The sequence below is a fragment of the Dipodomys merriami genome, unplaced genomic scaffold (genome assembly GCF_024711535.1).
Source record: "Dipodomys merriami isolate MVZ:Mamm:240054 unplaced genomic scaffold, mDipMer1.0.p SCAF_9, whole genome shotgun sequence".
NCBI lineage: Eukaryota > Metazoa > Chordata > Mammalia > Rodentia > Heteromyidae > Dipodomys > Dipodomys merriami.
In genome coordinates, this window is record NW_027206512.1 from 34780660 (window position 1) to 34805228 (window position 24569).

The 24569-nt window shown below is 40.3% G+C and overlaps 1 protein-coding gene across 1 annotated transcript in view; it reads left to right on the forward strand.

The window, feature by feature from the left end:
* Nucleotides 1-3140: 3140 nt before the first annotated feature.
* Nmu (neuromedin U) overlaps nt 3141-24569 on the forward strand; it is a 35649-nt gene continuing 14220 nt past the window's right edge. The window contains exons 1-7 of the mRNA XM_070012396.1: nt 3141-3195; nt 3368-3790; nt 10787-10845; nt 16129-16176; nt 19915-19974; nt 23227-23256; nt 23345-23395. Of these exons, the coding sequence (XP_069868497.1) occupies nt 3141-3195; nt 3368-3790; nt 10787-10845; nt 16129-16176; nt 19915-19974; nt 23227-23256; nt 23345-23395 (726 nt within the window). The remainder of the gene's footprint in view (nt 3196-3367; nt 3791-10786; nt 10846-16128; nt 16177-19914; nt 19975-23226; nt 23257-23344; nt 23396-24569) is intronic.

Here is a 24569-nt window from a genome sequence, read left to right on the forward strand (position 1 = left end):
TGCTGGTGCTGCTTCTGCTTCTGCTGCTTCTTCTTCTTCTTCTTCTTCTTCTTCTTCTTCTTCTTCTTCTTCTTCTTCTTCTTCTTCTTCTTCTTCTTCTTCTTCTTCTCCTTCTCCTTCTCCTTCTCCTTCTCCTTCTCCTTCTCCTTCTCCTTCTCCTCCTCCTCCTCCTCCTCCTCCTCCTCCTCCTCCTCCTCCTCCTCCTCCTCCTCCTCCTCCTCCTCCTCCTCCTCCTCCTTCTCCTTCTTCTTCTCCTTCTCCTCCTTCTTCTCCTTCTCCTTCTTCTCCTCCTCCTCCTCATTCTTTTTCTTCTTTTTTTGTGTCAGGGCCAGGGCACTATCCCTGAACTCTTTTTCTCAAGGCTAACATTCTACCACTTTCAGCCACAGTTCCACTTCCAGTTTTCTGGTAGTTAATTGGAGTTTCACAGACTGTTATGTCTCACACACTGGGCTGGCTTTGAACAGTGATCATCAGATTTCAGACTCCTGAGTAGCTCAGGTTACAGGTTTGAGCAACTAGCACCCAGTGGCTCTGCTTCTTTTACTCATGATTGTGTTCTCAAGGCACATCCATGCTATAACATGCCTCATTTCTTCCTGTTTAGAGTTCTGTCATGGACCCCCACACTTACCTCTCACCTAATCTCCTATTTCTTCTGGGGTCCCCAAATACCTGCTTTCTCAGAAGCCCAAATGGTGTTTCTCAATGCAAACCAGATCATCACACTTCTTAAAACCATCTCTAGGCTTCCTTTTACTTAGGAATAAGTTGGATTCCTTATCATAGCTTCCAAAAGCCATGTATGATCAGGACCCAACCTGTGCTGCTTCTCTGCCCTTAACAACCTCCCTGCATTCCACTCACTCACTCACTGACTCTGTGCTCACTCACTGACTCACTGACTTCCTTTCCCTTGAGTCTTTCTTTCTAGCTTGTTTCTACCTCAGGACTTTGGTGCTTGACAGCCTTCTGTATGCAGCTTTTATTTCTAGGCTCTGTACTTGATTGGTTCCTTCTCATCTTTCAGGGCTCCCACATCACACCTCAGAGAGATACCAACAGTCCTGTCTTGAGAAGCTACCTCTCAACTCCATGTTGCCTTGTATGAGCTCATTACTCTGCTATAATTGCTTGATAGCATTAACACTACCCATGGTTAGTATTTACTTATATATTATCTGGTTCACCTTGAAAGACTGCCAACTCCATCAATGGAGAGAATTTAACTGAAAGCATCACTTCTTGTAGAGCAATCTTGTAGGTCCTCAGAGTGTACATGAAGGACTACTAGAACTACCAGAACTCCTAAGTCTTCCAAATCTTGTCTCTGCCCTCAGTTCTGAAGCTGGTTCTCTGCCTATTACTAGCTTCCTTGTTGCCAACTACTGCCTGGATGGACTTCTGCCCACTACCAACATCTCCATTCTCTTTATGCTCCACTCTTCTACCCTTCTTATACTTACATGGTACTCTCCAGGAGAAACGAGGAGGTTTTGCTAATCTGCAGTCTCCTACAATACTTCAGCCTTCTTTCTTACAGGTTGTCCACAAAGCAACATTCTGTTGCCAACTGGTAGTCAAGAACATGAGAGACACTCAAGGAGAAGACTCAGCATGATGCTAGGAGTCAGATGCTCATTCTGGAGCAGAGTACCCAGAAACACTTGAGCCATGCTGGAGCTATGCTGGGAGCAGATGCGAACTCAGTCCAGGGGGAGATGCTAATAATTAAGTTACCCAGGCTTTGTTTGGAGATCGGGGGTTAAGCTCGTTTGGAATGCTGGGACAAAAGGTTTGTGCACTCAGCTTCCATCTAGTCATATGTCCCCAGCCTTTGCTCTAGGGAAATAAATTGTCTATATACCCCACTCCCCAATCCCTCCAATTACTCTCAATATCCAGCGCCTGAGGTCATTTACAAGCTTTGCTTTCTTAGGAATAGAGAATCAAAGTGCATCAATCTTTAATTAAATATGTTTTTGCCCATCCATGATCTTGGACCAGATCTTAAAATCTGACCTTTCGCACATGTTTCCTGCATATATACTTGAAAATGATACTTACCATGATTATTATTTTACTTAATCTGTCACAGAGCCCTATCCCAATGTGCCTGGGGCTCCAGCTATTTGTGCATGAGTTTGGGGTCCTTTATCAAATTCTAATTTCCTTTAGGAAAGTCCTACTGTTATTAATTGTATCTTCAAAGGGAGAGTCTTGCTTGTAGTAGAGTGCACATACTGTCTGATCACTGAAACCCCTGGTTTTGTTAGCAGAGTAGAATGGCATGATTCTCTTACATGTTCACATCCTTGAAAAGACTGTACAATCTTTCTCTAAATGAAAATTGTTTGACAGATACCTGTGTGTTCCAACAACTATCCTCAGATCTCAACTTCCTGAGTAGCTAGGATTACAGGCATGAGCCACTGGCAACTTGCGCAAATGATACTTTTGCCACTCATTGAACAAAAACTGGGATGGAGGAGAATGGAATTAAAGCAATCCATGTGAGTTCCCAGCTTTGGAAGGGCTGTGGGAAAGGGGGCAAAAAGAAGGACCCAAACCAGACTGTTCCAAAAGTCTGGGATCCCCGAATTTAAATTGACAATGGTGACGCTCCATCTTTTACAATGTAATTTTCCGATACTTTTAAGAATCATTTTTCCCACAATACTTTTACATCTCAGCAATGTTATAAATATTAAATGATACAGCATGCATATGATTGACTGTCAGGAATATGCCCTTTAAGAATGTTTTTCTACTTCCTGCCCTTTCCTTGGCGTTTCTGGCCTTTCAAAGGAAGCCAAATAAGACTGGTTTTCCTTTTTCGTGTGGAAGGAAATTTAGAACTGCCTCAGTTGTCCTAGAGGAGGCTGCTTCCAGACGTTTCCTCCAAGGAAGGAATGCAAATCGGGAAAGCGGGTCCTCCCGGGAATGGGGGCGCAGACTCGGCAGAAGCGCGTGGCTTAGGCGTCTGCTCCTTTGCGCGCGGGGCCGGCGCACCTGCACACCTGCTAGAAATGGGCGTGGTCGGCCCAGCTGTCCTCCCATCCTGACCCTTCATTAGCAGACAGCTGCTTTCCCCTTAGTAAATGCCTTTGCACTTGGCAGGGATTTGGGGACCCGGGATCATGGTTGGTTCCCACCCGGGAAAGCGAGAGATTGAGATCAGCGACTTGGCAGAGGGTGAATGGAGGTCCCCCTCCGAGGGGGTACCCCACACACTGGTGGATGGGGCACTGGCTTCCAGGGAGGGTGGAAAGAGAGGATACCCCGGCAGACGCTAGACGGGTGGTCGCTGCTGCAGTGTAAATCCGGGGACGCCCTGGTTTGCTCCCCCTTCCTGCTCCCACCCCAGTCCTTGCAAAGCTGGGAGAGGACGAGTGTTCTCCTCCACCCCACAGCGCGTGGGGAGCAGGTCTCGCTGCAGCGGGGTGGGGCCCGCAGAGAGTCGGGGTGACGCGGGGAGGCCGGGGCGGGAGGGGGACGGGGAGGCCGGGGCGGGAGGGGGGCGGCGCGCGGGGGACCACGCCGTCCCAGCCCACGTGTGCGCAAGATTTAAAAGTTGGTGGCGCTCAGGGCGATCGGTTCGGTGGCCAGGGCACCGGGTGGAGCCCAGGGTCCCACGTCCCGAATCCGGAGATGTCCGCAGGCGCGGAGATGCCAGGAGCCGTGAGCCGTCGTCGGGGGCCACCAGCGGGACAGGTGGTGGCCGCCGCGCCCCGCTTCCTGCTCCCGCTGCTGCTGCTGCTGCTCGCCTGCGGCACGGGCACCTGCCGAGGTAAGAAAGCCCACCACGGTCCAGCCCTGCCGCCCCTCCGCGGCTCCTCCGCCCCGATTCCCCGCGCGCACGCGCCGCGGCCTCCAGGCTGTCACCCGCGATTGCAGGACGCAGGTGGCCCACGCTGGGCAGCCAGCCATGGAGGTGCGGATGGTCGGTGCTGCACCAGCGCGTGCCTGGTCCCCATGGAGAGCCTCGAGTGTGGGCCAGGCTGAGGGGAGGTTGCACACACCTAGGATTTTCATCCCATTGGGGAAGGGAAGGGGAATCGAAGTAGAGAAAAACTGAAAAGCATCCACCGCCCCACCTTCCCCTCCACCCCCTGTCCCGCGCCAACCCCATTCACTGCAGTCATTGGAAGATGGATGGCTGGAGCAAAGCCTTTACCTAAACCTATTTTGAGATCATTGTGGTGTTGAGATAGGACATGATTAGCATATTTGCTCATAATGATTACCCTTTGCTATTCTGACAACATTATTGTGTGCATATATGTACACATGCACAATGAATGCATAAATGTAGAGACACACATACATTCTTCTGTATGTACCGGTCATTGTGTGCCTCCTATTATGTGATAATAATATGTGTCTGTTAAAACACAAACAAACAAACAAAAAGCTACCTGGGATTCCCTTTCTCCAAAAGGGAATCTATATTTTCCTGCTCAAGCCTGAACTAGCTCCTGGCATATGGATGTTTTCAGGTATCTGGGTAGCGCAGAAGAATGGACAGGAGGTAGATTTTTGTGAATGGCATTGGTTTTCTCCAGTCCAGTGGCTTTGACTTTATGCTGCTCAGAACACATTTGCTCTTGTTTCCTTCTTGGGTTAGAAATAAATCATCTATTTCTATCTTATGAAATAAATGAGGTCCCAGTGAGATTGTGTAAGAGCATTTGAAAACTATTTTAGAGATAATTTCCTTATTATTATCTTCAACAAGCTTTAAAAATGGAGGGAAGCCGGGCGCCGGTGGCTCACGCCTGTAATCCTAGCTACTCAGGGGGCTGAGATCTCGGTTCAAAACCAGCCTGGGCAGGAAAGTCCGCGAGACTCTTATCTCCAATAAACAACTAAAAAACCAGAAGTGGTGTTGTGGCTCAAGCGGTACAGCGCTCATCTTGAGTTGAAGAGCTGAGGGACAGCGCCCAAGCCCAGAGTTCAAGTGCCACAACCGACCTCCCCATTCCGCCCCCCACAAAAAGTGCAGGGAAATAAATGAGGGTAAAAAGGAAAAGTAGTTTGACATTGTACTCTCTGTAGTGGAGGTAAACCTGGGGTGCACTCAGGCTCTGTGGGGAATGACCTGACATACTGTCCTGCTCTGATTGTCCTGAGCAGAGAAAAACCCCATCCCAGGAGACAGTGCAGATTCTTTAGGCACCAGATTTGGAAGAAGAGAGGCTTTCTCATTAAATGCAGGTAGAGGAGGAACCCGTGTGCAAGCTACACTCTGGTAACATGAGGGGTTTCTGAGATTGGCTTAGAGGAAAGAAGTAGGAAAGGCAAGGTCTGGGAGCGGAGTCTGACCTTCTGGGGATGTAGCAGAGTGCAAATGTGGCAACTGAGAAAACATCACCCCGGTTCTCTAAAGGTTCAGTTGCCAGGTAACTTGGGAGGATTCTCATTTGACCCTGAGCTCCAGGGGCTGCCACCAGCGTGAATTCTCTAGGTTGATTCTCTCTTCCCTGTGCTATTCGGTACTGCAGACCGTTCAATGATTTTCTTTTTCTTCAAAACGGTGGGGATTTAAAATCACAACTCCAAAGTCTTACAGAGGTTAGAGCGCAGCCTTCAATCAGAGATGGGTAAATGGAGGCTAGTATTCCTTTCCTAATCTATTGCTTTTGATTGCCCTCATTTCATTGTTTTGAACTCTCTTTTTCTGAGAGCTGGGGGATTGGGTGCCTGGGGACCTGAGGGGAACTTCCTTACTCTATAAGCAAGGCTTTAAATCTATGTAACCAGAATCTAACCAACGACTTACACTAGGGATGCAGAATGACTTACAAGTAAATATAAATATCCATTCTTTTTTATATATTTTAAGCTTTTTCTTTTCCTGGAAAATTTAGGAATGATTGTCTTCATCTGCCTTCTTAGGGAAGCAGGTAATTAGAGAGGTAATGGGAAGTTGTTTTGTTATGTAAAGCCACGCTGCCTCCAGGGCAGTTACATATTACAGATTTGCAATGGTTTTGTAACTGTACAAAATAACTGTCTTGGGAGGCAGCAGTTTCCTTAAAAAAGATGTCTTAGGGGCTGGGAAGATGGCTCAGTGGTAGAGCGCTTGCCTTGCATGCCTGAAAAAAAAAAATGTCTTAGGGTTTTTTTTTCTTTTCTTTTCCAAAAAGAGCATATCTGCTGCTTACCAGTCACCCCCAAAATTGCCTCAGTGGTTTTCTTCTTTCTTTCTTTCTTTCTTTCTTTCTTTCTTTCTTTCTTTCTTTCTTTCTTTCTTTCTTTCTTTCTTTCTTTCTTTCTTTCTTTCTTTCGTTGATTGTGGGGCTTGAACTCTGGGCCTGGGCGCTGTCCCTCAGCTCTTCAGCTCAAGGCAAGCACTCTACCACTTGAGCTACAGCGCTACTTCTGTCTCCGTGGTTTTCAAGCAGAGATGGTGTGGCCCCTTGCAGCCCAGGGCACCTTTGACTGCCTTTTTCGGCTTCATTTCTCTTTCAAATCTGGGCCTTTGCTTTTGTTTATGTGCAAGTGTTGTGACTTGGATTCTGGGCCTCCATCTAGATACTCTAGTTTGCTCATGGTTGGCGTTCTACTGCTTGAACCATACCTCCAGTACAGCCTTTTGCTGGTTATTTTGGAGATAGAGTCTCATACATTTCTTTTTTTTTCCAGACTGGCTTTGAATTGTGATCCTCCAAAGAACTGCTCTTAATACTGAAAAATGAATTTTATGTCACTAAATCTATGGTGGGGAGACAGAGTGTGACTATATGGTGTGATTTGCCTAAAGATGGCAGTGGTAGAGGATGCATGACATCCATAAGCAAAGCTAAGAGATGATCTACCAAGATCCATCATTTTGCACGTGTAACTGGAGGTTTCTAACACCCTCACAAATGCCATAAAGCCAGAAGGAAATAAATGTCAATGAATGCAGCCTTCTTAGCAAAACTGAATTAACAGATCATGCAGTAGCACTGAGAAGGTAAAGGGCCAGCCACAGATTTAGTATAGGGAAACAGTTTATTCAGAGAATATTACCAAGAGAAGAAAACGTCCTCTAAGAGGAACACAGTTTATACATTTGCAGTACACAATCACGTGGTTATGCCTCTGATAAGAAGTGATCAAATGCCCAAGCCTAAATTAAAGAGTACTCAGGCCCCAGCTTATTGGATAATTCTTAATCTTCAGTCAGCTGTAACAGTTTTTCATTCCCTAGCTCTACTCTAAAATGCAAGCGAGGAAGAAAAGAAAATTGGTACCATGTTTAGAAAAATCAATCTGTTTTACTATGCAGTGCTGAAATCTATGCATCTTGCTCATCAAGTACATGATGCAGAAGATAACCACCTTAGAAAATATAGAAAGAGATCTAATTACTACTGTCAGTACTGTATAAAGCATTCATTGCGAAGGGATTTGAGTCTGTCCTTCAAAGTCTAGAATCTTGGCCTCCACTGTATGTAGCAATATAGAGAGATGATGAATCTTTTTTTTTTTGGTCCGGTTGTGAGGCCTGAACTCTGGGCCTGGGCGCTGTCCCTCAGCTCTTCAGCTCAAGGCTAGCACTCTACCATTTGAGCCACAGTGCCACTTCCGGCTTTTTTCTTTTTGCTTATGTGGTGCTGAGGAATCAAACCCAGGGCCTCAGGCTTGCAAGGCAAGCACTTTACCACTGAGCCACCTTCCCAGCCCCGAGATGATGAATCTTAAAGGGGTGAAGTCCAATGAGGAGATGGTGAGGTCATTTATAGAGCTGACCTTAGAAGGGATTTAGCTGGTTCCCAAAAGAATGAGTTGTTATGAAAAGAGCAGGGGTAGTTCCTTCCTGGATTGCTGACCTCTTCTCTAACCAGAGGTAAATCTGATCCATCTAATCTTAGACTTTCAGTTTCCCAAACTTTGGACTAAATAAATGTCTTTTCTTTGCAAATTACCCAGCCTCCAGTATTTTATTATAGCAACAAGAAAACAGACTAATACCTCAGGGAGGTAAATCACATGAGTTCTACTTAACAGGTAGACAAAGGCTTCAGTCATATGGTCTTAGTGGGTTTTTTCTTAAATTATGGATTCAAAAATTTAGACCCAAAATACCCTGATATGATTTATGTAAATTGGGCAATGTTAGGCATAATGGCAATTTCTAAGTGAAGCTTGAGACTTGGAGGAGGCAAATTGCCAATGGTCTTGGTGACGCTGTGTAGCTGAATACAAAGAAACTGAGCTGGAAGCTTCAACACTCATGATCAGAAGTATAAGAATATAAGCGGGGGCTGGGAAGGTGGCTCAGTGGTAGAGCGCTTACCTTGCATGTCTGAGGCCCTGGGTTCCATTCCTCAGCACCACATAAGCAAAAAGAAAAAAAGCCGGAAGTGGTGCTGTGGCTCAAGTGGTAGAGCACTAGCCTTGAACTGAAGAGGTGAGGGACAGTGCCCAGGCCCAGAGTTTAGGCCCACGACTGGACCCCCCCCCAAAAAAAATATAAGGTTACATTCTCTAAGCCAAAAAGTCACGTCAAGCAGAATCTTGCATTGTATGCTCTCTGGTTACTTTATATGAAACTTGAGAAGCCCAGCATTAGCACTTCCTGAAAATGTAATGAAGTCAGAGTGTGACTCATCAGACAAGTGTGCCTTTGGTGCCGAGGTTGAGATATCTGGAACTGAGAAAGGTGAAAGGTTATTTATCCACTTGGACTGTGAATGGGATTTCAGTCAGTTCTGAATTTAAACAACACTCTCTATGTGTGACTTCCATTAATTACTTGTAATAGTACCACAGAAAAGGGGTGGGGCGAGGGACATAGCTAGTAGTAGAGTCCCTGACTAGTATGCATAATGCCCTGGGTTTGAGCCCCAGCACCAAAAAATTAAATCAATATCACAGAAAATGTTGTTAATTATTGTTATTAATACCATTAGAACTTTAATAGAAAAAATGTGTTAGGACTCAGGGCAAGACAAGTACAAAGTGGGTAGAGCTAGGAGAAAATGAAGTTTGTTAGGATTTGGAGTCAACTGGACTTAGTTTGAAATCTGCTTCTGAGGTTGGGTGAATGGCTGCATTCCCAGCACCTAGAAGGCTGAGGTAGGAAGGATCTAAGTTTGAGGTCAGCCTATCTCAAGGGAAAAGAAGTCTTTCTCTACTATTCATCTATTGAAATAGTATTACATTAGGCAAAATAGTCAAGCTTTCTTCCTTCAGTTTCCTTATCTTAAAGTGGAAATTAATAATAATAATTAGTAGTAATAATTATTAGTAGTAATAATTACATTGGATATTTGTCACCAGAATTAAAGACAATACAATTGGAATGGTTATCATAATGCCTGACAGTCAATGCTTGGAAAGTATTAAAAAGTGCTATCTTAACTAACTTTAAACTTCTCTATTTTAAGGTATTATTTTTTATATTTTTCCTCATTTTTAAGGAGTTTTTAAACATGTTAAAATTAGAATCTTTTACTATAGGACGCTTTTCTTTAGTAAAGATAACTGTACACTTACAATAAGTACAATTTGATTTAAATATTTAAGTGTTTATTTAAGTATCAATAAACCCCAAGATATTATTAATCATTTGTATAGTATGAATTAGAAAATTAAACCTGTGGAGCAAAATAGTGGTTTAGAAAATATAAACTAGGTAAATTTAGAGACTATAAAGTAGGTAAACTTTAGAGAATATTAACTAAGGTAAAGCCCTCACATAGAAATCTTTTAAACAGGCCTTTGCTCAGATATAACTTACATACAATAAGATTCACCTGTTTAATCTATACGGTTGATACTTTAGTGGATTTTTTTTAGTTGTGCTTCTATAATAGCAAAGCTATTTTAGAATTGTCCAGCCCCAAAGGATCCACCATTTGTGCTCAATCCTCATTCCTACTCTTAGATCCAGGCAGCCACTCAATATAATTGTGGATTTTCCTTTTTTGGACATTTTATATAATGGAATCATACAATATTTCTTTCATCTTTCACACATAGCTTTCTTGATAATACTTCTGAGACTCATCCACATCTATCATAGTGTATATTATGAATTCATTCTTTATATGGCCAAGAAATACTGCATTGTATGTTAGATGTATTGTGTTTTATTTATTTGTTCCCCAATGGAAAGACACTTGGATTGTTTCTACTTTTAGGTTAGTATAAGTAAGGCTATTATAACATTTAAGTAGAATTGTTTTCAAAGATCTATAAGTAATGCATTTGTAAGAGTAGTATCTTCATGAAATTATTAAAGTGTACTAAATAGTTATATCTTCATATATGAAATAACATGATGAAAATTTTAGTTAAAGTATGTGAATAGAGATTTACAATGAAAAGTGATAGCTAGCATTTGAAAAGAAATTATATATGGATTTTTAATTTTTAAAAGAAATACTGGGGCTGGGAATGTGGCTTAGTGAAAGAGTCCTTGCTTAAAATGCATGAAGCCCTGGGTTCAATTCCTCAGTACCACATAAACAGAAAAAAGCTGGAAATGGCACTGTGTCTCAAGTGATAGAGTACTAGACTTGAGCAAAAGAAGCTCAGGGACAGTGCCCAAACCCTGAGTTCAAGCCCCAGGACTGGCAAAAATAAAATGCATGAAGCCCTGGGTTCAATTCCTCAGTACCACATAAACAGAAAAAAGCTGGAAATGGCACTGTGTCTCAAGTGATAGAGTACTAGACTTGAGCAAAAGAAGCTCAGGGACAGTGCCCAAACCCTGAGTTCAAGCCCCAGGACTGGCAAAAATAAAAGAAAATATTAAAAAATTAACATGTGGATATAATTTTACTTTTAGTTGCTCCAATATTGCCACAAGGATCACTGCCTGAACAAGAATTACACTTGTGGAATAAGGTAAAGAATTCTTCTCACCCATCACATTGAAATTATTGTGGTAAGATGAAAAAACATAATTGAATCCTGGGATGATGAATTTACCACCATCCAGACATCATAATTCTGAACTATTATGTTCATTAAGGTAAAAGAGAGGGAAAGTCAAAAAGAAAGAAAAATCAGTAAATGCTAATATAACACAGAAATAAAATGTAAAGAGACAGTAATTACAGTAAGTGTAAAACAGTACCACTTAAAAGACAAGGATTCTCAAGATTGGATTTTTGTTGTTGTTAAAGAACCAGAAATACTTACATATATGAGATAAGGTTGGAGATATAATTCCATGGTAGAGTGCTTGTCTAATAAGTGAACTCCAGCAACACACACACACACACACACACACACACACACACACAGCTACTTCAAACTACAGTAATAAAAAAGCTAAAAGAGGTGAATAAGGAAATTTACCGATTGAGCAGAAACTGAAGGTTAATACAGCAGTCACTATCAGTGCCCTGTCATGGGCCTTTTACATTCACCACCTTGGAAATTTCTAATTGCAAGCCTCTGTGGCTCTGCTTGCCATCCAGATGTGATCCCACCACTGAGAGCAGCCCTCAGATGGTGACAGAGGAAGTTGGGGGTAAATATCTTAGGTGCCTTGCTTCAAGTAGATGATGCTAAGACACACTCTATCCTGTCTCCCAGAGTCCCCAGGTTGACCCTTTTTCCCCACAGTGCTCTTTACTGGATTCCTGTTTCTTCCTTGTTTTGCTTTTGCTTTACTACCAGGTTCCCAAGGCCCACTTCCTCTTTGTTCTGCTTGCATTCACATCTTTATCTAAAAGTCTATTTCTAAGGGAATCTAACCCAAAACAGACATGTACACACACTTAAGCTTAACCTTCAACAAAAGTAACAATACAACTCAGTAAAGAACAGATTGTTCTGTTTAATGAGGTTAACAGATGATCTCACTGCATAGAGAAAATGAAAACTAATACCTTGTGCAGAGATAACACCTGGACAAAAACAAAATCACAGAGTTAATAGGAGATAATGTATATTTGTGAGCTAGGGTCAATGAAAGACTGCTTAAATGAGGCTTCAAATATAAGTCCTAAGGCCAAAGCCCCAATGAACTGAAATACCTTAAGAGGAAAAGTTGCATCTAGGCATCAGTGGTTCATGCCTTGTAATCCTTGCTACACAGGAGGTTGAGATCCAAAGGATCAAAGTTTCAAATCTGCCCTGGGAGAAAAGTCTGTAAGACTCCATCTCCAATATAACCAGCAAAAAGCAGGGCTGAAGGTGTGACTTAAATGGTATAACACAAGTGAAACAGAGCAAGCAAAAGGCCATGAGTATAAATCCTAGTTCCACAAAAAAAAAGAGGAAAGGTAAAGATTTCTTTCAATGAAAAGCTCTAGGACAAGAGTCTTTGAAAAAAAGGTATCAACAATATCTAAAATTGATAAGGGATTGCTTTCCTAGGGTATCTAAGAATCTCCATCAAATTCAAGCCAGGCACTGGTAGCATAAACCTGCAATCTTAGCTACTTAGGAGGCTGAGATCTGAGGAGCCCGGTTTAAAGCCAGCCCTGGCAGCAAAGTCTATGAGATTCTTATTTCCAATTAACCATCAAAAAAGAAAAGAAAAGCAAAAAGAAGTCAGAAATGTGGCTCAAGTGATAAAGCACTAGCCTCGAAGAAAAAAGCTGAGGGACAGTGCCTAGGCCTTGAGTTCAAGCCCCAGCACTAGCACAAAAAAAAGGATAGGAATGCAAAAAAAAAAAAAGAAGCAAATAAGAAAAAAATTTAGACAGGAGCTCTAACAGCTCCACAATCTTCTAACGAATACTCTCATTCATTAGTAACAATCAAATGAAAATTGAAATAACAACTTTCCACCCATTATACTGACAAGGCCCAGAAATCTAATGATGGCCAATGGTAGCAGGAATATGAGTGATGGGGCACTCCTGTGCATTGCTAGTGAGTGCCAACCAGTAGAACCATCTTCAAAGCAACCTAGGCATCCCATGTTCCAATATCCTCTCTTCTGGATTAAAGTCCACACATATTCTCTACATGTGGAGGACATAACCACTGTCCACAGGTGTGGATTACAGCTTTGTTTGTACTGAAAAGAGTTACAGAAAATCTAATTACCACTGTCCATTACTAGGAAGTGAGCAGGCAATGTGTTACTGTACACATTCTAGAGCACTCTGCAGCAGTTAAGAGACAATAGACCAGGTATACATACTCAGCACCATGGATAGATCTCAAAGTATAATGTACAGTTTAAAGAAAAATGCAGATAAAACAGATTTTACAAGAACATATACAAATAAAGAATACACATCCAAAACACACTGGAAGAGTTGCCTATGGACGGATGGAATGAAATAGAAAATGGAAATATTAAACCTAACAAATATACAGTAAGTCCAATGATGATAGTATGCTACAAATTAAAGGAAGCATCCTTTTTTTTAGGCTACCGCCAACAAAATATGCAAAAGAAGAAGCAAGCTAGAAAGTGAGTGCTGGTACTAAACAGCACTTAACAGCATAGAAATCCATTGGCCATTGAAAGGGTCTCTGCCTTTGGAGAATATCAAAGGACTGGGGTGAAACAGAAAACAGGATGGAGAATCATTGAGACAATAGACACTAATGCATAATATTAAAGCATTTATTTTATCTTGAAATCCTTTGTTTTTAAGAAAAGTCCTTGGAAAAATATTTCAGATGATAATATTAAAAGGGAACTCAAATAGAGTTGTGAAAACATCCATTCTTTCAGAGAAAAAAAAAAACTAGCCAAGCACTCATGCCTTAATCCTAGCTCCTTGTGAAATTGAGAAAAGGAGAATTATGGTTTGAGTCTAGCATAGATATAAAAGTCCCAAAGGCTTCTTCTTGGCCAACAGCTGGGCTTCACCAACATCTGTCCTTCCAGCTATGTCAGGAAGCAAAATATAGGAGCACTATGATTCAGGCATATGCTCAGTCAGGAAGTGAGATCCAATCTCAAAATTAACCAGTGCAAAAAAAGGTCTGGAGGTGTGATTCAGTAGTAGAGTACATGCCTAGCAAGCCTGGGACCCTGGATTCAAACCCCAATGAAAGAGAAAGAAAGCGAGACAGAGAATGAAACACATAGAAAAACATAATTTTCTAATGATATACAGAAACCTTACCACTTCCAAATAAATAGAAGTTCCCTAAAACACTTTAGTGGCACTCAAAACCATTAGAACTATACATCAAATGAACAAATGCTTTCTCGATCGGAAAGGGTCATGCTGTGTTGCTGGACCTTCCAAAGAAATGAGAACAAAGATTGGGAATTTCACAGTGATCTCCTAATAAGATGAATTCACCTTTTATAAATTCTGATGCTCTTATTCCAACAGCCTGATGACTGAGCTGTCAGAGTGGGTGACACCCCTAGAGCATTCAATGACTTCAGATAAATATTTCAGGAGATACTCCTCAGCCCACAAAAGCATCTAGTTGGAGGTGATGGATGAAACATTGGTTTAAAGGACATCTTGTGGCTTTCCTCTCAACTGATTTCTCTTTTCATATATTTTTTCACAAATTTGAATCAACTTAAAGAACTTCCATTAAACACATACAACACAGTCTTTTCCTCAAGAAGTGTGTGCTGGGTGGAGGGGGAGTCCTGTATCCATGATTCTGGTTCATCTGGAAGAAGGAGGGAGCAGGGAGGTGAGTTGGCAGGAGGGATGAGAATATACACATATTTCCCAAACATTCATACATGCAGATAAGATGGCGAGATCTATGAGGATAAAGAGGAAGAAGAGTTAAGCTCTTGCTTTTCTGCAATATATGGGATCTTTGTTACTCTCAAAATCGAAGAGGTATGTATTTTAAAACACTGCCAACATGGAAGCAATAAGGAGCTGGAGAAATTACCACTGAAAAGCAAAATCAAATCTCCCCCTCACTTTGATGTTCGAATATAATTTAAGTGGATTGATAAGGAATTCTGAGATGTTATAGAAGGAGCCTCTGCAATAGAACACCATAAACAGGCCTTAACCCAAATCACTCCAGAACCACAAGTGTCAGAGCCATTTTCCCTAATCCCACCCCTGTCTTCACTGTATTTGATCCCAGTACCCTGCATCTTGTATATACATTTTTTAATTTGGAGAGGGGAAGGGAAATAACAAAACGCTGAAACAATGATACAGGCTGACCCATTGTAACAATGAGAAGTGCAAGACACTAGGTTAAAAAGCAAACTGTACAACTTGTGGGGGGAAAAGTTGGGAAGGTGAGAGGGAAGGAATGGTAGGAGATAAACAAAGGAGGAGGTAACAATGTTCAATAGGAAATGTACTCATTACCTTCCTCATGTAACTGTAACCCCTCTGTACAGTATCTTTATAATAAATATGTTTTTAAAAGCTGCCAAAGAAATGAATGTTATAAACACCTCCAAATATCAGGTTCATTCGTAACTTCCCAGCAGAGTTGGGGGTTTTGTGATTAATATCTGTCTCTGTGTCTCTCTTTATCTGTGTCTCTCAGTTTGTCTCTGTCTGTCTCTGTGTCTGTCTGCTGCCCACCTTTCTGTCTGCTAGCTTCTGCCTGCTTGCCCCCCATATATCTTTGGGTAGCCTAGGCTACACATAATCCTCCTTCCTTAGACTCCCGTATCTGGGATTACAAACATCTACCACCCACCTGGTTTATAAATCTCATACTAGATGAGAAGTATTCTCTTTAGGATAAAGGCTGAGAACAGGTCATTGCAGACTATAGTTTAAAACACATTTGTTTTAAAACAGAACACTTTTCTAGTGCTAGTTTCATAATAGTAATCTAGTAGGTTACTAACATTGTCTTCACAGTTTTTTCCTGCTTGTAATTATGTTGTTAGGTGACATCAAAGTCATGTACAGCATGTACAGAAACCTAGGCTTCCTTTTCTTTTTGAGGCTACTTTTTTGTAACTCCTCACATCTGAATAGTACCTGATGTTTGAGGCATTTTATATGCTCTAACGATTTCTACCAACTATTTGGGGAGGTCTGCCCCCATTGTTGGGAGTACATCTTGGGCATGTTCCAATTCCATGATTTCTTATAACTGTTTAGAAGCTCCTTTCTTCCAAATCTGGGAATCCCAAGCTGTCAGAGGATTTTGATCACCATTATGTAGGTAACTTACATTGTGACATCTACTCTGTGTTTTCCTCTGTCTTCTGTCTGTTTCCAGGGTGTTAACTGACCCTTTTGTTTCCTATAGGTGGGCGAAGCTTGCTCATCATTTCTGTCCAGTGATTCTCAGCCTCAGGTAATTTTGCTTGAAGGTGTTTTGCAATCGTGTAGGCGCTTCCTAATGTTTCCAAGTCTCCATTTCTCCTTTTATGGACCTTTATGGACTCATTGAAATGTCCACTCATCTGCAGTAATAATCAGACTATGGCTTGTGTTTAAAAATATACCAGGGCTTTTATCCCTAAATAAAAATACCCTCACAGATCGTACACATGTATTTTGGAAACTATGGGATGTTGAGTTAAAATACTAATTTCCAAGTCATATTCAGTGTTAAATTAAAAACACTATATTTAGTGCTGTATGAAGAGGTAATGTCCTGTCCCACAAGTGAACCTGCAACCTATTGACAAACTTGTGAGTCAGGCCTGTGGAACCCAAAACATCCTCATAGTAGAAATATCCAAGTGAATGTGGCTCTAAACACAGTGCCAAGTATGTTGGCCCCCAAGAACTAACCTGGCTTGAAAGCCTCACCTGGTGGCACTGGGCCTCTTAGCACAGCACAGCTGCGCAGCATGCTGATCCCAGAGACATAAGCCAGACTGCCAAACTGCACATGCCCAGTTTCCTCTCCCAAGATCACCCCAGACAGCTCGCTCCTCTTCCCATGGGAGCAGCAGAGTGCAAGGTTGGCCCCAGTCACACAGAGATTCGTGGCCTCACCTGCAAATCTGAGACCTGGCAAGCAGAGTTAGTCTTATCATCTTATAGTCTTAGTCAGTACCTCCAGGCTCCTGGGCAAGGATGCGTGTGAGTCTGGTACACACTCCCTACGCAGTGCATCCACGCCCCAGCTGCCATGTGCATAGTCTTTTTAGACCTTGGTTCTGGCTGGTGGAAACGCAGCCGAATGTAGGGCTGTGTTTCATCAGCTTGCTTCACTCTGGCCCTGCAGGGAGTGAGAGGCATTCACTGGCAAAGCAAAAGCAGAATCCCCTTGACATTTAGGGGCAATATTTCAAATTATTTGAGCTGACAGACAAATACCATGTGCTAGATATTAGCATGTAAGTTTTGTATGACGTCTTTAAAAGTCAAGAATATCTCCAGAATTATTTTCCATATCTGTGGTACCAGCTAGATGGATTTTTAAAGTACTTGATTTTAGAGGGTGGGGTGGAGATGGGAAGGGATGGGAAGGAGGAGGCAACAATGCTTGATAAGAAATGTACTCATTACCTTGCCCATGTCATTGTAACCCCTCTGTATGGTATTTTTACAATAAAAGATAAAAAATAAAATAAAATAAGAAAACGCTTGAATTTAAACCCACCAAATAATCTAACCCGTAATTGGACTTGAGTTCTGTGTACCTTTTAAGAAGAGCTCGGTAAATTTACAATTCCAGTCTTTTACAAGTAATTTAATTTTAAATTTAATACACTTTGATAAATTAAAACATGATTAATTTGTACATGCACTATTTATTATTATTATTATATATTATTTATTTTCCCAAATAATGCTTCAAATCATTTTTAGCAAGTAGAAAATAAAGGATATTTAAGACACATAAGTATAAAAATCCTTAACTAATTATTGAGAGTGATAGCTTCTTACAAAGAGGAACTAGAGAATATATATTCAAAACTTTTTCACTCCAAGTTCAAACTTTCTATCTCTTTGAGACAAGGTCTCATTATGTAACCCAGGCTGGTATTGAACTCACAATCCTCCTGCCTTAGCCTCCCAAGTGCTAAGCTTACAAGCATGTGCCCCAAAATTCAATCTTACTATCAAGTCTTATCCAACCTAAATCCACTTTTCTAAGGTAAAAAACCCTGTGAATGTACATGCACGCGCACACACACACACATACACACACACACACACACACACACACACACACACACAACACATATTGGAGCTTGACCTAACTAAATACTTCCTTTTATATTTATATTTTGTGATGTTTCTACATGGGCTATAAAAGGAGCTTTCCTGATTTTTTTCCCTAGATATTTATGAACCTAAAGAGCAACAAATGAGAAAGAATGAGTCAGTGTTTACACTTTACTCTTTCTCTCATTCAGCTCCCAATACCATGGGCTAGTAGCTTATCTCTGAAATAGATCAGTGCATTTATCTAGCAATGGGGAGAAAAGAGCTCCCAACCATGGGCTTGAGGCAAAACCAATGCAACACAGTAAGATCCATAAGACTGAGCTTCTAGGCCACACTCTCCCAACTAGTAACCTGTATAGTACAAACTAGAGAAAATGCTAAGAGCCCTACTTCCTCTCTGCGGGAGAATAACAGTCACTCATCCTCCTGTTGGAATGCCAGAATGCTATGTACATGACACATTTTGTAATGTATTAGACTAGATATACACAAACCATTTCATGTTATCATAAACCCCAACAATTTGCATAGCAGCCACATAACTGAAGAAAACAGAAGCAGACCTGGAAGAGTGTGTGGAGACACTGTGCCATGACTCCAGAAGTGTCACAACCACAGCCTGATGTGCCCTACTGTCCAGAGGATGAAAAGATTGATGGTTCTGTACAATCTTTTGACGTAGTTGACAAATTAAGAGTACTGAAAAAAAACCCAAAAGTCCCTGCTTTGGCAAACCAAACCTAAGAACTTTACCTACTTTTTGTCCCTCTAAGCACTTCCTACAGTCATTGTCGTCTAATTGTTGATTGAGAAACTGGAGTTTAGAGAGATTAGGTAGCAAGCCCACAATAACACAGCTAATGAGGCATACAAAATGGAATTATGTTGCTATACAGTTGCAAGCTGCTTTGTGTCTCCGAGCCTGTGTGTGCCTGTGCACGTGTGCCAATACTAACTTTTTAGCTCAAGGCTTATGCTCTACCACCTGACCCATACCTTTACTTCTGCCATTTTGCTAGTTAATTCTAACTAAGAGTCTCACAGACTTTCCTGCCCAGAGTAGGCTTGGAACTGTGATCCTTAGATCTCAGCCTCCTGAGTAGCTAGGATTATGGGCATAAGCAACCATGACTGGCTTAGTCCATAATTTTAACAATTAAATTAGATTGCCCTTTAATGCCTCAGCTCTTCATTACTTCCAAAATGCATTTATGAAGTCGTCAAATGTTCATGGTACTACTGTGCTAGAGCCTGCGCAATTTCGGTTTGCCTCTGCTTGTCCATTTGTGCTGTTCTTTACCACACCCAGCTGGCTGCTAACCACAAGAAACCCTGCCCTACTTCTGTGTTCAAAGGCTTTGACAAACCTGATTCTGGGGTGTGCAGTCAGCAACCTAATAGGGTGGTACTCAGATTGAAGTGCACCATGCATGGCTTTTGGTCCTCCAATTCCCATTGTTTTGGAGCAATTGTAGGATTTTTGAATTAGCCAATAATGAGTAATAATCAGTGAGGCTCATAGCTTTGGCATGCATATGTACTTTGCTGTAAGCTGGGAAGCTAATCCCCAGTTGGCACTGCCCTGGTTACTCTTAGTCATAGGGCTTCGTGGTTCCTAGCAAATCCTGAGAAGTATGTAACTGGACCACAGTGAAATTCTTTATCAGCGTATGTATGCAGTCTGTAGTTCCTTTTCCCTTCCTTACCTCTGGTTATAAGGAAAGGTTTATTTTAACAGTCAAATCTTTGTTATGAGAGAACTCAAGAAGCTCCAACAGAGTGGTCCACAGCCAGACTTCTTTTCCGGGTAGCTTGGAAAATCCTTGCACGCCTGACACCCTAAGTTCCAAGTTCTGTGCAGATACCATGCAAGCTGAAACTCAGCCCTGTGTCTTCTTCCCATTAGGCATCTGCTGCACTGAATGAGTTTTGCTCTGAGGTGATGCGTATTCTACTAAAGCTTCAGGTAAGGCTGAAGTAGTGTTTTGTTTGTAATTTTTTAAATGAAAATAAAGACATGTCTAGCCAGTGAGTGGTGGCTCATACTTCTAATCCTAACTAATCAAGAGGCTGAAAGCTGAGGATTGTGGTTCAAAGCCAGCCTGGGCAGGAAAATCCATGACTTTTATGTCAAATTAACAACCAAAATGCCAGAAGTGGAGCTATGGTTCAAGTGATATAGTACCAGGCTTGAGCAAAAAAGCTAAACAACAATGTTTAGGCCCTGTGTTCAAATGCCAGTACCAGCACACACCACACACACACACACACACACACACACACACACACACACACACACACACATACACACACGCGTTCCTTAAAAATGTCTTAAAATTTATCATGGAAGAAAATATATCTAATTTATGAAGTGTGGAAAGAGGATACATTGAGTTTTGATACAAAACAAATAAACAAATATTTCACTTTGCCTAATAGCTGATGATTTAGGGTCACAGTAACAAAGTCTATAACCATCTGATTAGTAAATTGTGTCTCTTTCAATTGTGATGGGAGAAATTTGTGGTCATATTGGCTCTGTTTTTCTCCCTGATTCATAGATTCTTTCTAAAGCTGTGAACTACAACTTGTGGCTTGGAGGTTAAGACTTGTACTTCATTAAAGAGTAGGACACTAAGAATAGCTCAGTGATAGAGCATTTTCCTAGTATATGAAGCCTGGATTTGACCCCTAGCAACACACATGTACATGTACACACGTGCATGCGCACACACACCAAAGAAGCAAACTATTGTCAATATAAGTCTAGGAATTATATTCTTGCTTTCATGTCTTCATTTCTTATTTTATTCTTGGAGAATGTTTTTATGCTAAGTCAACTGGCAACTTGAAAAATCACATGAGTACTATACTTCATTTCCTCTCATGTATCTTTTTTTTTAATTTTTTGTCGGTCATGGGGCTTGAACTCTGGGCTTGGGCGCTGTCCCTGTGCTCTTCAGCTCAAGGCGAGCACTCTACTGCTTGAGCCACAGCACCACTTCCTCCTCTCATGTATCTTATAAGCAAACTTACTGCAATTTTTGACAATACTAGGGTTTAAACTCAGGACTTTGGCACTTGCTAGACAGATGCTTTTCTGCTGAGCCATGCCTTTAGTCTATTTTAGTACTGGTTAGACAGGGTCTCGATTTTTTCCTGGGCCCATGACTGGACCTGGATTCTCCTATATTATGCATCTTACCATAGTTTGGATGACAGGCTCTCACCATAGTACCTAGGTTCTTCTATTGAGAAGTGGTCTTGTGAACTTTTTTACCTCCACTTAACTAGAACAAAGATCTTCCGCATAGCTAGGATAACAGGTATATGCCATCATGCTGAGCTATTGGTTAAGAAGCAATCTTGTGGACTTTTTGTCTGGGCTGATCTTGAATTACCCTATAAATGATTGGAGACTTGAGTTTTGAATAATGCTTTCATTAGCAATTAATTTAGATTTAATCTGTGACTTTTGATGTACTCTAGTCTTAGTATCTTCCATATACAATAATTTAAAAAAAGAAACAGTAGTTTGAAAAACATAAGTGTTTAGATTCAACTGTATATTTATTTACCTGTTGTTTCTAATGGTGATATTTTCCAAAAACCTTAGTTGGTTTTTTAAAAATTGAGTATTTTTCCTAAATAAGGTTAAAGAAATGACAATGGTGTTTTTCTGTCGTTAGTACGGTTTTAGCTGGGTGGTGGCTCACTGTGAGAAAAGCCATCTTTTCTACCAAAGTGGGTTGCTTAAAAATTCTTACTTTGGCCTGGTGGCTTGGCTCTTGTTGACTTTTCTGCCGATACAATATCAGCAAGTGAAAGAAAGGAAAAAGGAAGTGCTTTGGGATAAAGAAGGATTTTGAAAATGTAAGGTTTTTGTCTTGGTTGTTCCAAAATGGAAGAAGAATTAAGATATGTCGAGATTGTTCAAGAAAATAGCAGAGGGTGTATATTCTCAGATTGCTTATGTATTATTTAATCTAATCTCAAAGTCTTTTAGTAGTCACTTTATAACTTAAGTATTTAAAACTTTATATTGGATACATCTTACTCTACTCAGATTAGTAGATTGTGACCTGAGTTCGACCTTTTTGAGCAGAGAGGCAGGGCCTGCTGTATGAGGAATAAAAAGGGAACATCCCGCCTACTTTGTGTACTTGCTTGCCCAATTTTTGGCTGATGGTGTACCCTTCTGCAGAAGCAAACTTTGCCTTGCCCAGTTCCTTTCAAGGTGGTTTCCTTATTCCTACATGACACCCCAACATCCCAAGCCATTTCTAACATCATGCTTGTAATTCTAGCCACTCGGGTTGCTGAGATCAAAAGTTTGAGAATTCTCCAATATCAAAACAAATGAGAACAAGAAAGAAAAACAAAAGAACAATATAACCTTTGAAAACAGATTTTTCACAGGTAGAAAGGATATAGAAAATCGTATGAAAGAAAGCAAAAATAACTCATTAATATTATTTAGTGATAATAATTACAAACATTTTTATGTAAATCTACCAGAATTTCCTGTTTCACCACTTTTTTGTTTGTTTGTTTTTTGGTCATGGGCTTGAACTCTGGGCCTGGGCGCTGTCTCTCAGCTCTTCAGCTCAAGGCTAGCGCTCTACCACTTGAGCCACAATGCCACTTCCTGTTTTCTGGTGGTTTATTGGAGAGAAGAGTCTCGTGTCCTTTCCTGTGGGGGCTGGCTTTGAACTGTGATCCTCAGATCTCAGCCTCCTGAGTAGCTAGGATTACAGGCATGAACCACCAGCACCCAGCCGTTCCATCACTTTTTAACACTGAAATACATCTAAATTTTTACTCTTCTAAACAATGTTGTAATAAGGATCATTGTTCACTTCTATTTACTTTTATGAGTATTCCATAATTTGTTCACCTATTTAGGCAGTCAAATCTCTTCCAGTTTTGGCCATAATATATACTGTAGTAAGTTAAAAGTTTTATGTATAAGTTCTTTCCATTTTAAGCAATAACTATTAACTTAAAATTTTTACATTTTAGGATATGTCATGAGATTGGATATGAAAATTGCTAAAAAATTTACCGTTTGTATTATCTGTTTATAAATAGTATTTAATTAATTTACCATTTATTTTTAGAGCAACAGATGTTAATTCATATCAGTTTTATATTTTATATGTAGTGTATATATCATGTATATACTATGTGACATACTGAATACCTATATTTTCAATAGGAACAAGATGAAAAAGATAATTCTAAAAGGGTAAGCCAATTTTTATATTTTCATTTAAAAGTAGTAAAGCACACAACAAATCTTTTCAAAATAATTGATTTTTTTTGTTTTTTAACAGTTTTTATTTCATTATTCAAAGACACAAAAGTTGGACAATTCAAATGTTGTGGTAAGTTGTAGAACTACTTATTAGAAATCACTATTTTCTGTTTAAAAGAAAATTTCTGGGTTTTATTCAGTTTTTCTAATATAACTAGGTCAACTTTCAGATAGCTTTACTTTAGAAGTTATATGTGGGAGTAAGGATATAATTTAATGCTTTTGCCTAGCATGCAACAGTCCCCAGGACTACAAAGAAAAATAAATTTTATATGTCAATGAAAAAATGGAAATCAATAATATACAGTTAATTCATTTTATATGTCAGTAACTATCTATACATTAAATCCATCCATCTATCAAGCTATCTGCTTAACTGAGTAGGTACAATTCTAAGTATTTAAAAATATAGCAGTAAATAAAATAATTTTTAAGAAATACTTGTTCTCATGCAGTTTACATTCTAAGGGAAAAAGAAAAGTTAAAAAAAATGTAAAGGGAAAATATTCCAGGAAATATATTAGTAAAACACATTACTTTTGATGACAATTAGTACAAAGGAAAAATAGCCTTATCTAATTGCTTTTCAAGAATCATTTTTAAAGATGATTATAAAAAGAAACTAAATGGAACTAGAAATATTATTTTCTATTTCTACAGTCCTTACCTCTTATCAGTAATTAGATGTGAGAATTAATGTGAATATTTATTCTCCAGGGTTAGTGAGAAGCCATTATCTTGAATACAGTTCAGTAAAATGCATGTGGCTTAGTGGTAATTTTATGTGTATGGATTTAAAAAATGCTAAGTTAGTCAGAGTCTTATCTGTCATGAAAGCAAGGCCCAGGGGTTGACTTCCCCACCCCAGTCATGTAAAAGAAAAACAAAAGGAAACTTAATATTAGTATTTTAATTTACAATATTTAGTAAATAGCTGATTTTTTCTAAGTTTGTAATTCACAACCAATTTAGGGAATGTGAGACAGAGCATATTTTAAACTTGTGTACCTGTAGAAAAGTAATTGTAAACTCCATTCTAATTGTTTATCATATGTACCGTTCATATATATGAGGAGTTGAGAATTCAGTTAGATTGGCTCTACACCCAACACGACTTGAGTGCTTGATCAGATAACCATTATCTAGGGCTACAAGTAATACATTTGGTAAGTGAATTCAATATTATTAAGAGTGTTCTGTCCAATTTCTATGCTTGAAAAAAATGTAGCCATATCAAATGACAC